This window comes from Carassius gibelio, chromosome A17 (assembly GCF_023724105.1).
Source record: "Carassius gibelio isolate Cgi1373 ecotype wild population from Czech Republic chromosome A17, carGib1.2-hapl.c, whole genome shotgun sequence".
NCBI lineage: Eukaryota > Metazoa > Chordata > Actinopteri > Cypriniformes > Cyprinidae > Carassius > Carassius gibelio.
In genome coordinates this window covers 17,782,710-17,797,123 of record NC_068387.1, presented here as the reverse complement: position 1 = coordinate 17,797,123, position 14,414 = coordinate 17,782,710, and the positions used below count along the sequence as shown (strand labels likewise).

General features: G+C 36.7%; 1 protein-coding gene across 3 annotated transcripts; it reads right to left on the bottom strand.

The window, feature by feature from the left end:
• Nucleotides 1–6,812: 6,812 nt before the first annotated feature.
• On the bottom strand, nucleotides 6,813–14,034 carry LOC128031406 (exonuclease 1-like). Of its 3 annotated transcripts, none has more exons than XM_052619652.1 (14): nucleotides 13,919–14,034; nucleotides 13,349–13,520; nucleotides 13,104–13,223; nucleotides 12,894–13,017; nucleotides 12,566–12,703; nucleotides 11,480–11,692; nucleotides 10,801–10,988; nucleotides 10,504–10,606; nucleotides 9,742–9,964; nucleotides 9,391–9,628; nucleotides 8,626–9,166; nucleotides 7,998–8,081; nucleotides 7,653–7,840; nucleotides 6,813–7,063 (listed from the first exon to the last, which is right to left on the bottom strand). In XM_052619652.1, exons 2-14 carry the CDS (start codon nucleotides 13,507–13,509, stop codon nucleotides 6,949–6,951), a joined length of 2,436 nt encoding a protein of 811 aa, XP_052475612.1. In that variant the 5' UTR covers nucleotides 13,510–13,520; nucleotides 13,919–14,034; the 3' UTR covers nucleotides 6,813–6,948. The 3 variants fall into 3 exon arrangements, with proteins under 3 accessions (XP_052475612.1, XP_052475611.1, XP_052475613.1); XM_052619651.1 differs by having other exon boundaries at nucleotides 13,349–13,598; nucleotides 13,919–14,007; XM_052619653.1 differs by lacking the exon at nucleotides 13,919–14,034 and having other exon boundaries at nucleotides 7,998–8,075; nucleotides 13,349–13,838.
• Nucleotides 14,035–14,414: the final 380 nt, after the last annotated feature.

Genomic DNA, 14,414 nt, shown 5'->3' with positions numbered 1-14,414 from the left:
CATCAACATCAGCACTTGGTAAATTGACATCTGTATTTGGGATGCTGATATCCCCATCGATCTTTGGTGCTGAGAGACTTAAATCAGGTGTTGAGACATCTAAGCCAACCTCTGGTGCTTTAACCTTCTGACCAAATGTGGGTTTCTTAAATGGTGCCCACTTTTTTTTTTGCCAGAGGGAGCATTTATATTGACATCAGGTGATTTAATATCTACATCTGGAGCTTCAAGATTGGCTCTTGGCAGATCAGTGTCAACATTTGGTGCACTAACATCTGCATTTAAATTTGGAGCAGAAATATTTGCACCAACACTCGCCTCTGGCACATCTATTTCAGGGGTGCCAATTTCTCCATTAATCTTTGGGCCTGAGAAATTAAGATTGGGGGTTTTCTCCATTTTGTCTCTTTAAAGCACATTAATCAGACTGCGATTAGAAAGGTCAGATGGTCTTGACAATGTAATTAAGATTTCACGGTCAAGATTCGAACATTATAATTATTTGGCTCAGTAAAGCCTTGTTTAATCAGCAGCGGGAATCATTTCTTGTTTCAGCTTCACCCACCACCACAACAGCTTCCAAAGACTTGCTTCTATTGCTATCATAACTTATAAGTTATTCCTCATTTTTATAGCCTGCACATGATGCATGATAAATTAGTGTTGAAATTTTCAGCTCAACAAAATATAAAATATTTCTCTTGTTCACTACAAGTATTAATATCAAAACCTCAATAGACTTACATTTATAACAACAATCAGAGCACAGTCCACGCCAAACAAATATTAAAAGAGATAATAAAGGAGCTGCTTTAACAACAGAACAGTCTTCTTTAGTCCTGAATTGATATAACAAACTTCAATATTTTGCAAGTAGATAAATTGATCACTTTCCATCAGATGAAGATGCAGGATAATCCATTTTGTACTATGATGTTCTTCCTGATTCTGTATGATTTATAAGAGCACTGGACAGTGGAGAGTGAGTCGCTTACCCAATGTCGATCATGAGAGTGTATCTGTAGCCGCTGATGTTGACACCTCTAAACTCCAGGAGGATCTGACTGTCATCCGCTCTGTCATGGGGTTTCTTTTAGATTAAAGCATTTGAAGCAACCTAACAGGTTCTACAGCACCAGCATGACAAACACACACACAGCAATGCACACCGAAACTACAGATACAGTGAGTAAGTTTGAAAGTGATTGTAAATTTGCATGCAAATCTGTGGAATGATGCAGTTACATGTTGGTATTATATATTTTAAATTCATTATTATTATTATTATTATTATTATTATTATTATTATTATTATTATTATTATTATTATTATTATTATTATTATTATTATTGTCTATTTTCTGCATCACAGAGAGCTTCTGTTCAGAACTGCCAAAGCAGTGATTCAATCAGTCAACCCCAAAAAAATCCATAATGGAAAAAAACGTCAAAAAATTATCATATCTGAATTATGGTGAACTAAATTATATTTTAGTCAAGTACGTGGTCAAATATTTAACATTTGTGGGGAACAAAGGTAAAAGTTTTTGGAACCATGTCCCCCTTAATGTCTATGGTACCTAGGTTTCAGTCATATTCTTAGGAGCAACAGCATTGAAACATCCTATGAGAAAAAAACTAAAGTGTGTTTGTCAACAGTGAAATATTGCAAGACTGCTGTGTTTGCACGGGTTTGGCCTTACAGTCTTGAGCCACACACCCCCTTACAGTCTTTCTGAAATGCATATGAATGTATATCACTACAGAAAGGTTACTGCTGGTTGTGTTTTGATCGTTTCAAAAGAGGGATAATTCATCCAGAAAAACATAAGAAGATACAGTATTTTGACTGAGTGACTTTCATTTTATGGGCAAGAAAGCAGACACATCCTTCAGAAAATCTTCTTTTGTGTTCCACACAAAGTCGCACAGGTTTGGAAGGATATGAGGGTGAGTAAATGATGAGAGAATATTTGGGTGAACTATCCATTTAACGTTAATGCAACACCCACAAACCCTGACTGAAATGGATTTCGGAAGTACTTGTTCATATTTCTCAGCATACCGAGGCATATTCAATCAAATTAGCCCACAAACGTCCAACAGGAAACTGCTGTCTGGTTGAATAATACTGAAAGTTTGAGAAAGATGCCTAATGAAACAAAACCATGAAGTCATCATGGTTTTAATGCAATGCGTTTGTTGTTCTGAAAGGTTTTCCAGTCTGCCATACAGTAAAGGCTTTTTGTTTTATTTCATGAACTGAAGTTACAGCCACATTTCATATTAGTAATCTATTTAGCATGCTTTGGAAAGTAATACTATTAGTCACCCACCTTGCAGCCTTAACCTCTTGGCAGCAGAAATGGAGCCAAATCTTAACTACAATTCATGGCAGAAAATAGTTGTGCGATGTGTTTCATTTAAAAGAAGAGACAAGTAAACAAGTAACCACTCATTTTCACACTAGGTTTGTTGGTGTTTATTTGCACAGAAAATATGTTTTAACTCCATGTACACTAAAACTGCTGGAATTGTTAATGTTTACAGTTCAGTACAAAGGTATTTTGGACTTTTAGACTAATACATTTATAAAAAATGTTGAAGTTGGGTTAATTCTACTTGACGCTTTTGTTTAAAACGTATTTATCCAATTCCAAATATCCAAAAACTAAACCGTCACACACACTATTAAAAATCCACCCAGTGAATTATAGTTTGACGAAGTTTCATTTTTCACGATTTCAAACAGTCAAAAGTGCATCTAACTGAAGAATCACCCATTTATGACCCTCATCTTAGCCGATTACACTGTGTACTTAGCTAAGCTCCTATTGACTGCACTGTCATGAAGCCCACAGATGTATTACCGAACCTCAAAAGGAAGTGTTTGAAAGAGGAAAGCACCTTGTGTGCTTAGCGTAGGCTAATGCTTGAGGGCTGACTGTGGTATTGAGCTTGTGCGCATGTTGTGGCAAGAACAGTACTTTCGCCTTAAGGGAGAGACTTTGGAGTTGAGTCTTTGACTTTAATTTATTCATGTTACATCTAAGTATCAGCGTCTGGGCATCGGGTACAAACTTGTCTCCTTCATTGTATCTTTGTAATGAAATAGTCACCAGCAACAAGGAAACAAAAAAACGTGTTAAGGCCTCGTCATTAATTAAAGAAGATCCTCATAGTGGTGGAAGGAAAAACACAGGAATGAAAGTTGCTTCAGTTTTCATGCAGACAGAGAAACAGGTGTCTAAATGAGTAGCCTACTGCAAACTCACCCAATGGCAATATAGAGGAGCACAAAAAGAGTATTTTATTCAGTTTGGTCCAAGTCGAGAGTTGGATTTTTAAGGTCTTTTGTTTTTTGCTCTAATTGTACCATGAAATGCAATGAAATGTGGTTGAGCAACTGCTTGTTTGAATTGTGAAAATACATTTTTGTCATTGCACACACCACCGACATAGTACTGAATGTTTCAGATACCACCAACCCGGTTAGAAACACTGACAACTAAGATGCAAAAAATGCCATGAATAGTTCATGCTGCACAAGTAAACCATTTTTCATTTCCAAGTAACAAACTTTTTATCCAATTTACAGTATAAGTTCTGACCCTCAGACCATAGATTAATACATTATAAAGATAAAAAACATTTTTTTGAAACCTTAGCAAAACAACTATACACCATAAATGCATACTTTTAAGAATTGTACATCTTTAATAAGGTTTCACAGTTGTGTCCCAACTTTTTGTCATCTGAGAATTTATAAAATCAGGTAACATCAAAGTCAGCCTTCCTGCTGAAGATCCTCGTTCCATATTTCACCTGCTGGGTTCAACAACGTCACAGGCTCTGGTGAGTTTTATGCTTTTATTATTATTATATATTAAGTAATATGCTTATATTTTATGTCTTCTCACTAAAACACACTAGAGTAATTGTTTGGGATTTTTACCTAATTTGCCTCATTTTAAGTAGGTCCTTCAGTATACAAACACCACAAAAAACGAAGTGACTGCTGCATTATGTGTGATCTGCAAAACATGATGACAAGAAGGAAAAAGGTGTCTCTCGGAAACTCAAATTTCACACTTCCATATCTTTAGGTAAACATGTTTGACTAGCCATCACTGAAATGTCCATCTGGGCTACTTACAGAAATAGATACATTGTTTAATATTATAAAAGTAGTAGAAGTGAATAGAAGTGGTGTGGGGGAGGAGGAGGGAAGCCTGTAGAATGATCATGAAGGTGAGGTACTGAAAGTGTTTAAGGAAATTATATTAAAGGCCCTAGTAATCATAGTTCTTGATTGCTTTAAGAGAAGATGTTCCTGTGTTCCAGATTGTAGCTTAATAGTTATTGTAGGGTATTATTGTTTTATGACGTATACTGCTGTGAGTTTTCATACTGTATTTGTGGATGTTTATAGCATTTTCATAGCTGCGACAAACGTATGCAAATTGAAAGTCTAATCAGTGTATATCGCAAACTACTTGTGGTTTCAGACATGTCTGACATTCCTGTTGGTTCTGAGTATTTCCTCTAACATGCATGGCGATTGAGTCAGTGTTGTTGGCACTGTATAGTATCTTTGTAAACTAGGAGTGGCAGGGATTGAGCATCATGAGCACACTTTAGAAGAATGCCATCACTCTACATTCTCATTCAGGTATTCGTAGCTCAATGCAACTGCACAGCTCAGGCCAAAGAGGACAGTAAAAAAAGACCACTGTTTTAACATACAGTATACAGTGCACAAGGATGGTGGAGTGGTAGCAGTAATCAGATAGGGTCTCTGTGAAAAAAAGTTTAAAGTATTTAAATTGGATCTCATGTGAAAATTCTGTTTTAGGCTGTATTTGTTTAAGTTATAAAAAAAAAAAAAAAAAAAGAATACAAATTTCAAATTCTGTATTGAGTTTAGCAGTATAATGTGATGGAAATTACCATTTAATTATTATTATTATTATTTTTTTTATAAAAAAATGCTGATTTTGTCTTGTGATTATCTATAAATTATTACAATTTTTGCACGACTTGTAGTGAAATCTTGAAATTTCACAAAAGATATATATATTGAATTTTACACTTATTTTACTGTTTTCAAGACCGTTTTAATGTGACCATCATGCATCAAAAATATAAAATGAATGGTTAATTTAATAACAGTTTACTCTTTGGACATATTCAATTGCCCAAAGTTGAAACAACAAACTAGGAATCAAAAAGTTAAAATGAATAATACATTCTTATATGCCTGCCAAGCAAGTGACATTGGATAAGTTTTATACAATGAGTTTGTTCTCTGTACATTCAAATATAATTGGTTTTCTTTGAAACAAAATTCATTTTTACTCTTTTTATAGAATAGAACAGGAAAACAATGCCAAATAAAATTTTCAACTCCAAGTTTAGTGAGTTTAGTGCTGGTCTCTTAAAGGACAGTTACTCATACAAGGCAAATAAGTAGTCTTTAGTATCACCATTGTGCTCTTCAGTAAAGCACTTAAACCCGTTTTGCTCCAGGGCGGTTGTTCTTCTAATAATGAAAGTCACTTTGATGAATCATATGCTAAATAACTACTTCATTTTGAAAGCTCCTTCCATGTAAACAGTTGCAAATCCCTTTGGATACATTGTGTTTAACAGGTCTCATTATTTATTAAGTTGATGTCATATTTCTTAAGGAAGTTGTCCTGCTCGGGGCTTTTTATGTGATCATAACTTGACGTCTGAGTGAATTAGTTGAATTAGAAACACCTAAAGAATGTGAGAGCTAGAGAACTATTTGTATTCTAGGAAAACAGCACCAAGATTGTTCTGATAAGTCTCTAAGACAAGAGTGCATGTGTTTCTCAGTGAGCACATGTATTTTTGTGAAACTTACCTGATAAGGTAAAGCATCTTTGTGCGGCGTCCTCCGATGTCCTGAAGGAGGAGTCTGGCATGAGGTCTAGCATTGCACCTCAGGTATTTGTTCACTCATATACTACATTCCTGAACCAGCCCCTACGCAGCACAAACACACTTTGGCTAAGTCATTTAGGTGGAATTTCAATTCCAAAACTGGAGTGCATTTTGCACGGCACACATACACATGGCTGAAGGGTAAGCTTAAATGTTTCCTTTAATAAAGGCCATAAACATAAACATATAATAATCTAGTTTATAGTAGATAACAAGGAACATGACACTCACATTCATTTGGTAAATTTATATGAATCTGAATTCAAATCCCAAAGCTTAGCCATAAACTATTTAAAGAAATAGCAGCAAGTCAATTAGGGCAGAGCTTTTTTATTTAACTTGATTTAATGACCTTCAATAGTTTGCATTCAGTCTGATTCACTTAATATTAAATGTTATTGTTTTTTTTAAAAAGCTTATGATTTTTAAAAACAAATGATTGTTGATAAATTGGGTTACTGAGCACTCAGTATTGTATTGTGTGCATTTCTGGGGAAGTTGCGGCCTAGTAGTTAAGAGTTTGACTCCTTTAAACAAGGCACTGAACCCTCAACTGCTCGCTGGGTCCCTCAGCATAAATGGCTTTCCACTGCTCTGGGTGTGTGTTCACGGCTGTGTGTGTGTGCACTTTGAATGGGTTAAATGCAGAGCACATATTCTGGGTATGGGTCACCATAATTGGCTGTATGTCACGTCACTTTCATCTCCTTCTGCACATATTTTGTCTTTAGTTTGTAGTTAAAAGTCTATAGTATCACCATAAAAATAAAATATTCATGCACAACTTTTTCTTAGGGTCTAAATGAACTACAACCAGCAGAGCACATTTCAGAAAACAAACATTATTAAGAGAGAATAATGTCTTTATTGACTTAAAATTTTTACTATAATGAATTTTATTTCATTTATCATACAAAAACACGAACATACACAGTATGTTTGAAAGACTGGCTGTTACTCTTAAAAGAAAAGACGACGTCATTCTGCGATGATGAGAATCTCTTGATCTGCTTCAGTCAGTTCTGTCATCACATTCTCCCTGACTTGAGACATCGGCTCTCCTTTCTTGCAAGTGTTCAGCTTCAGATTGTCCCTTAAAGAAACATGCACATACATTTAAATACATTCATGTCGAAGCATGTGGCAATTTTGGTCAGTTACTATCATACTGCTTTTAAATATTAACACACGACTTATGGACAACTTTTCAAATGCCAAAAAGTAGTAGAGAAAAGCAGCAATCAGATACTTCTCTAGTTTCACCCTTGAACTGACTTCATGTTTAATTCTTATGTTGATTAGCCCATTAGCAAAAATCTGCAGGACGTCGGCACTCCGGCACCGATGTTGTCTAATGCTGCGCTTGAGCATTGCATAATGGGAATGTAATTCCTTTCACAGTGAGCAGGCATCACCCTTCTGTAAACTACTACAATAACACTAATTTCACCCAAGCAATCATTACTCCTCTATTGTTCACACATCAACTAGGTTACATTACAGCACCACTCCCCTCAGTTTAATCTCTTGGTGTTAACAGGTTTATCCCCCTGCTGGCCACAGTTGGTACTGACTTCCATAAATAAACATTAGAAGATGAATTGGACAGTGTGAGGCCTTGTCATCGAACATCTTGAATCCTTTATTTACATAATCACATACTTACACACAGGCTGACTTACTTTTTGAAGCTGAAGGACCCCCAGAGGCTGCTGATGGTGGCCTGCAGGCCTGGATTGTTCTCATTGTTGACAATACTCTTTTTCCCACTCGCTTTCTTCCTCAGACCGCTGGGCCTAGCAGGAGCGGAGGTCTCAATTTTACCACCTTTACCCTGTACACAAGGCCGTTTCCGGGACAATCCTAAGACCTAGAGCACATGTGTAAGAAGTCAGACTGAGAGTGGAGGTGTGGGGAAATATCATATCAATGGTTAATTCCCCCCACCCCCACCACTACAGTCTATGGGAGGTGGGAGGAAATGGAAATGCAGACTGTGGTTCTGGGTCATGATTAAATGGACGTGCCTTTGTTCTGTTTAGAGCAGGTTTCAGCTTGTCTGTGGGAGAACTGCTTGGGCCGTTGGAGCCATCTGAATCTCTCTCCTTTTCCTTCCAAAAAAAAGAAAAAAAAAGAAGTGATAACTGGTCAATAATAAAATTCAATATTTTGTTTAAATAAAGTAAAACACTAAAAATAAAATAAAAATAAAACACAAATTTATCAATTAAATGTAGGCATTACAACATTATAATATACAATATAAAATTGAATATTTATTCAATAGGTTATTCTTTTTTTTTAGATGAAGTATAAGTGAGTATTAGATCACAAAAATATACAGGTAATCTACAATATAAAAATAGCAAATTAGCATGAACAATTCAATATCCAATATAGAGTCCATGACTGTTTGGAGAATTGTATATAGTATCTAGGCCTGTAAATCACAAATTACTGCAATTAATTAAGACACATTTTGGCAAGCACCTTAAAGGGATAGTTTTATCTGCAGAATATAAGAGAGGAAATGGTAACCAACAAGATACAGAGACAAAGTCTCAAAATAAGGGTGAGTAAACAATGATTTTTGGTGAAATATTCCTTTATGGTTAACATTATCTAATATGAATGAATCAAAAAGTATTTGCTCACTTTATCAGAGTTGTCCTCCGTGACTAGGGAGTCCTCCACACCAGCAGAGGTGCTGCTGGACTGAGAGAAGTATGCACTGTCCTGAGACGGAGGAGACCCGGGAGAGTTCTCTGCATCTTCGGTGCCCTCTACAGGAGAGGACAAGAGAGAAAGCCCTGATCCTGCCCAGGAGAAGCTGCCCTTCTTTCTGTGGAACTGCTGCAGGGTGGACAACCCTGAATGTGTGGAAGACCGGTGTCTGTCTGTGGTAGAGGTGGGTGGATGTGAAGCAGATTTACTGAGTTCTCTGCTGCTTCCTGACCAACTAAAGACCCCAAGACCCAAACTAGCAGGCCGGGTGGAGTGAGCCGGAGATGCAGGTGGGCTGGACGACTCATCTTCGCCCTGCTCTATCTCTGAGTCAGGGTCCTGACACAATGCTGGTGTGTTTCCTCCAGGTAGTGAGACACGCATGTCTAGAGACTTCACAGGCTGAGGTAAATCTTGTTTTAGCAACTCTTCCTGTGTATCTGCCATATCTGATTCACTATGACAGAAGAACCTGATGAACATGTCAATGACATCATTATTGTCAGCAGAGTTTAATATGAGCAACCACTGGGCCTCCCAATTAATATAGCACTTTATATTTAATGCCATTTTGCCACATAACAGTTTGGCCCAAATTAACCCTTGATTGTGTATATAATAAGAAAATTAAGGTCTAACAGTAACTTTTGATAGCAACAGCACACATTCCTTAAGTCTCCCATCATGCTCTTGTACCTGCTGCATGTGACCTGCTCTCCAGTGCCCTCCTCTGATTGGTTCCTCCATTGCAACAGTGTTGCAAAGCAATTTCGAGGCCGGGACGATCCAACTGTGTTGCCACTGTGCTGTCCCTTCTCCTTAGAAACAATGTTATTGTTGGTCATTGGCTCAGTGCTGGGCGGAGTTTCAGGACATCGTCTCTTTACACCAGCTGAATACTGCCCTAACAGGTCATCCACAGAGAGACTGGGGTCTTAAAAAAAAAAAAAAATATTAAGACAAAATATTACATATAAACATGCCCAGTCAGGTGTCTTATCAAAATAATCAGTCCCATCCTTGAGATGGGAACCAAGTCCTGCTTACCTTCACGAGGTCTTTTCACCTGTGACTCTTTTTCGGGCAATTTTAGACTCTGCACGCTGACGATCCTCTCTTTGCCCCGGGTTGGAGGGAGTCTTTTGGGGGTGGTAGGACTCTTTGGCTGGGTGCTACCTGGTTCATAGTTCTTGCACCAAATACTCATTTGCAACGGGCCACTTCTGTCACATCTGTCATTCCAAGAACTACTGCGAGCAGCTTTAGAGGGCTAGAAGAGAGGAGAGGGACACAGTGTTATTATTGTTAACTAAAATTATAAGCACCTTTAAAACTTTCTGTAATTCATATAGCTCCGGAATAAAACAAAACATAAATGTTTACTAAAAACTTAAAGGGGATGTCTAATTCTATTTCATGTATTCTGACTTATTTACTTATTTGCTAAAGAGTTATACTCAAACATGCTAAAACATGACTAAAGTCTCAAAAAACAAGTTGAATGTCGGAGAGAGTATTTATGTGCAAAAGACACCCCTTCAGGGCTTGTATAAGTTTCGAAAGTGTTTTTTTTTTTTTTATGTGCCTGTATGACATCAAAAAGGATGGGATTCCTTATAAAAGCACTTCTCCAGAAAGAGCACACACTAAACAGAGCGAGAGCATCAACGTGCTTCATTTAGATTTAGGAAGTCGTCGGCAGCAGACCACAGGGCTTGCTCAAGAAGGACTTTGATTCTGTATCGAATATATATGGCTAGATATGATTTTTAGGTTCAAGCTAACACACATCAAAGATGACCAGTTTACCACTTTGTAATGTGCGTCAGGGTTGAAGTCATCTATCCTTTGCATCGTGTTAATGTCCAGATTACCAAGAGCCATTTCCAGCCCCTTCTCATCTCCTACATTACTGCATTTAACCAGTTAAGTTAAATTTGCAGTCAAACAAAGCTTTGCAACACAAACATTCATATTTACAAAAAGGCTCACATTTAAAAGCAGCTTCTGCAATCGTCATGCCAAAACAATGTATTGGTTAATTTTAATTAAGTGAAAATGTAAGCATTTTTCTGCTAAATCAATGTACATTAGTGTAAAAGATACGTTCCAGCATAGCTGAGGGAAGCAGGGTCAATGTGATCCGGGTAAGGGTTCAAAGGAACCACCTTCCTCTTCAAGGGGTCAAAGACCAGCTGATACAGAAATGTGTTGTTGGCTTTTGTGAAACCCTCAATGTACTCATCTGGCACAGTGATGTCCATCTTCAGGTACTGACCCATCTTCTTTATCACCTGTATCACATAGACGTATTAGTTAGTTTAGTTAAGCTGAATTATCCTCTAGTTTTACATTTACATTTATGTATTTAACAGACGCTTTTATCCAAAGTGACTTACAGTGCATTCAGGCTATAATTATTATTATTTTTTTTAACAGTATGTAAATTTATGTTAGTTTTTTTTTTTGTAATTTGTGTTTTCACAATAAAAAGGACGTTCTCTGCTAAAATATGTTTCAACAGCACAGATAGGACAAAAATAAAATGCATTTTTGCATAAAAGAACAAGCTGAATATGAAATAAGGTTGAAATGTTAAGGGGGTTAACAGAGTATAAACACAGAACACAGTGTGTCGCCTGGGCATCTAGCGAGAGGAATGTGATAACACATGCCATTTTAGTAATATGATCAGATGCATAAGTAGGAGCAAACAGCATATTTAACTGATTGTTATGTTTAGCATATACTACATTTTTCTAACCATTTTTTTTTATTCACTCACCTTCAGAATATCTGGGTTATTTGCCATCCTGAGCAGCTTGCAAGCCTTTCCCAGACCGATGCCATACAGAGACGGCAGATAATCACAGCCAGAGAGGATGCACATATAACGGAACTTCTCCTCTGTGAAGATGTTTCCGAGTGACTTGCAACGGCCCAGGTGACACTGATCAATCTCCAGTCCATTACCCTGTTTATCCATCTTTAAAATCACCTTCAAACAATACATAACAAATTAAATAGTTTTAGTAAAGCTCAGAAGAAGCATGTTCAGTTAATTAACACAAGAGCACATTCAGTGATCAAATCAATTAACAAGAGAAGTGGTACATGAGTCCACACGTAATAACTTATTAAGTGTGGACTCGTGAAACTCTAAATCCTGAATCAAATGTCCTCCAGCATGTCTGTCAGCACCACCCAGATTCAAGGAGTTATGATTCAAGTTTATTTATTGTTTTACCAAGTCTTTTTTTTTTGGTTTAAGCATAAGCCTTATATATTTTTAGATGCTTACAAAAAAGAAAAAGAAAAACTACCTAACTGTTGGTGAGATTTATTTAAATGTTTGTGAAAGAAGTCTCTTATGCTCACCATGGCTATTTTTATTTGATCAATGTAAAAAACTAATCTTTTTTACAATTTAAAATAACAGCCTTCTATTTTTATGTATTATAAAATATAACTTATTCCTGTGATAGCACAGCTAAATTTTCAACAGCCATTACTCCAGTTTTCAGTGTCACGTGATCCTTTTGTAATCATTCTAATATGCTCATTTTTTTTATATTATTATAAATATATATATATATATATATTATCAAAACTTAAAAAACAGAAAAAATGCACAGTCTGAATGCACATATATTTTATAGATGGAGTATATATATTTTCTGAAAACAAGTGTTACTGTCCTAGACTATTTTAATGTACAGTATCTTGTTGTAAGGATTTTTAAAAACTTTCACCGGGACACAAGAAGAATTCAGAAAACAAGTTTTTGCAGTGCAGACTTGCATGACACCAGACAGGGGTCAATATCTGGTTCCTAAGCAGGTGTATTTTCTATTGCACACTGCAGTGGTACCTTTTTGCAGCCAAATGCCAGCAGATCTGAGTCCTCTGTGATCACTGCCTGAGCGATACCAGATTTGTTCAGGAAAGCTAACTGGGCATCTGCTTCATACGGAGCAACAACACAGTCCACTCCACGCACCCGGGCGGTCTGAAAACCAGTAAATAGGTGCAAATAAAAAGATGCCAAACAAAAAAAAGGAAAAAAATCCAGATTAATCGGTTTCCAATATTGCAAAATAATTGATTATAACATGCACTGTCTACTAATCACATCCAATTATATTAACTTCAATAAATATATATTCACTAACTCCAAATATCATATACAACGGTCTCACCTTAATGAGATCATGTGCCATGGATGGGGTGATATTAACACTGCGGGTAAAACATTCTCTGGCTTCTGATATCTTACCCTCCCGTAGCAGCTGTTTGCCTTTCTGCAGATTTGCCTGTCGGCGCCTGTTATTGAAATATACATGAAATATACTTAATAATTTTTTTATAAAACAAATTAACTTATTCTCCAGTAAATATGTTCTTCTTACTCGCGCCGGGACTTCTCCACTTCCTGTTTGGAGGGCAAGTTACGTCCGTCAAACACCAATATTGGCTTAACACCAAAAGAAAGCAGCATATCCACAAACTTCATACAGTAAGACACATACCTGATGGACACACATTGAATGCGAGAATGAGAAATGCACATTTAAACATGGAAAATGATGATGGAAATTACTGAACAGCTGAAATACTCATAATATCTTGCATGCAAACATTTGAAACTACTCACTGATCCGTAGGTTCTCCTTTTGCAAGTTTCTCTGCACATGAAAAAGCTCCCTTATGGAGCCAGCAGTATGTGTCCACAGCCACTGTCTGTCCCCGATACTTCTTCACATTGATGGGCTCCGAGGCATCTTTGATAAACTGTAACAGGCCTTGAATTCCCATGCTGCCTGTCTCTAAAAGGACAGATATTTGAAGATGATGGTTTATCAGAACCCAGCCTGTGTCACTGATTCAGATGAAAACACACGTCCCTGGTGATCAACAATGAGAGTAACTTAAGATCCTCTGTAGAACTTAAACACATCAGCAAAAATCAACAGAAAACACTTTCTAACCGTCCAACCGCGAGGTATGTAAAAAGACAAACAATGTTTATTTCATCTGTTCTTAAAAAAATAACCGCCAAATCCCTCCAAAAACAAGCACACTGACAATTTTCGCGATACTTAAACGACTGAACACCATGAGAAAGAATCAGACCGCTTGTAACGTTAGCTAATACCTTAATCATGTATACGTAAAATATTTTTGTTTTATTATTTATAAAAAAAAATAAAAAAAAAACATTTACCGAAAGCTCTTACTTCTACTTCAGTGCCTGACTGAAGCTACAGTGGTTCGACTTTAGCGGCAAAAACGTGACAACATTGCAGAATAACCCTATTGGTCAAGCTGACAAAGACAGCCAATCACCGAGCAGAAACATGAAAGAGGCGGGACAAGGAATTCCATAACCTCGGAAATATCAAAAATATTTATTTATTCATTCTATCTCTCTTATTTAGGACACAGCATTATCAAGACGGCGTTACTAAAATTAAAATGATGTTAGCGACATAATCAGTTTAGAGACTGATTAAAAAAAGACGGAAGTAGTTATAAAAGCCGGTCCTTTTCATGTTTTGTTTTGTTTGTTTCTTTTGTATACTGACTTTGTTACATATAAGACTGAGCATATGAGAATGAGTGAGCATATGCACAATAACTGTGGATGATTGTGGATTATTTTAGCTATATCTTCAGTGTGCAGTTCAGTTGCAGCTCTGTCTCACAACTTCTGTTCAATG

What these genes read in the sequence shown, in the direction of transcription:
- LOC128031406 (XM_052619652.1), bottom strand. Translation starts at nt 13,509, where the DNA reads ATGGGAATTCAAGGCCTGTTACAGTTTATCAAAGATGCCTCGGAGCCC. An exon ending in ATAACCCAGATATTCTGAAG is followed by an intron (nt 10,989 to 11,479) that starts GTGAGTGAATAA and finishes TATGTGATACAG; the next exon opens with GTGATAAAGAAGATGGGTCA. An exon ending in TCCCTCAGCTATGCTGGAAC is followed by an intron (nt 10,607 to 10,800) that starts GTATCTTTTACA and finishes GGTTAAATGCAG; the next exon opens with TAATGTAGGAGATGAGAAGG.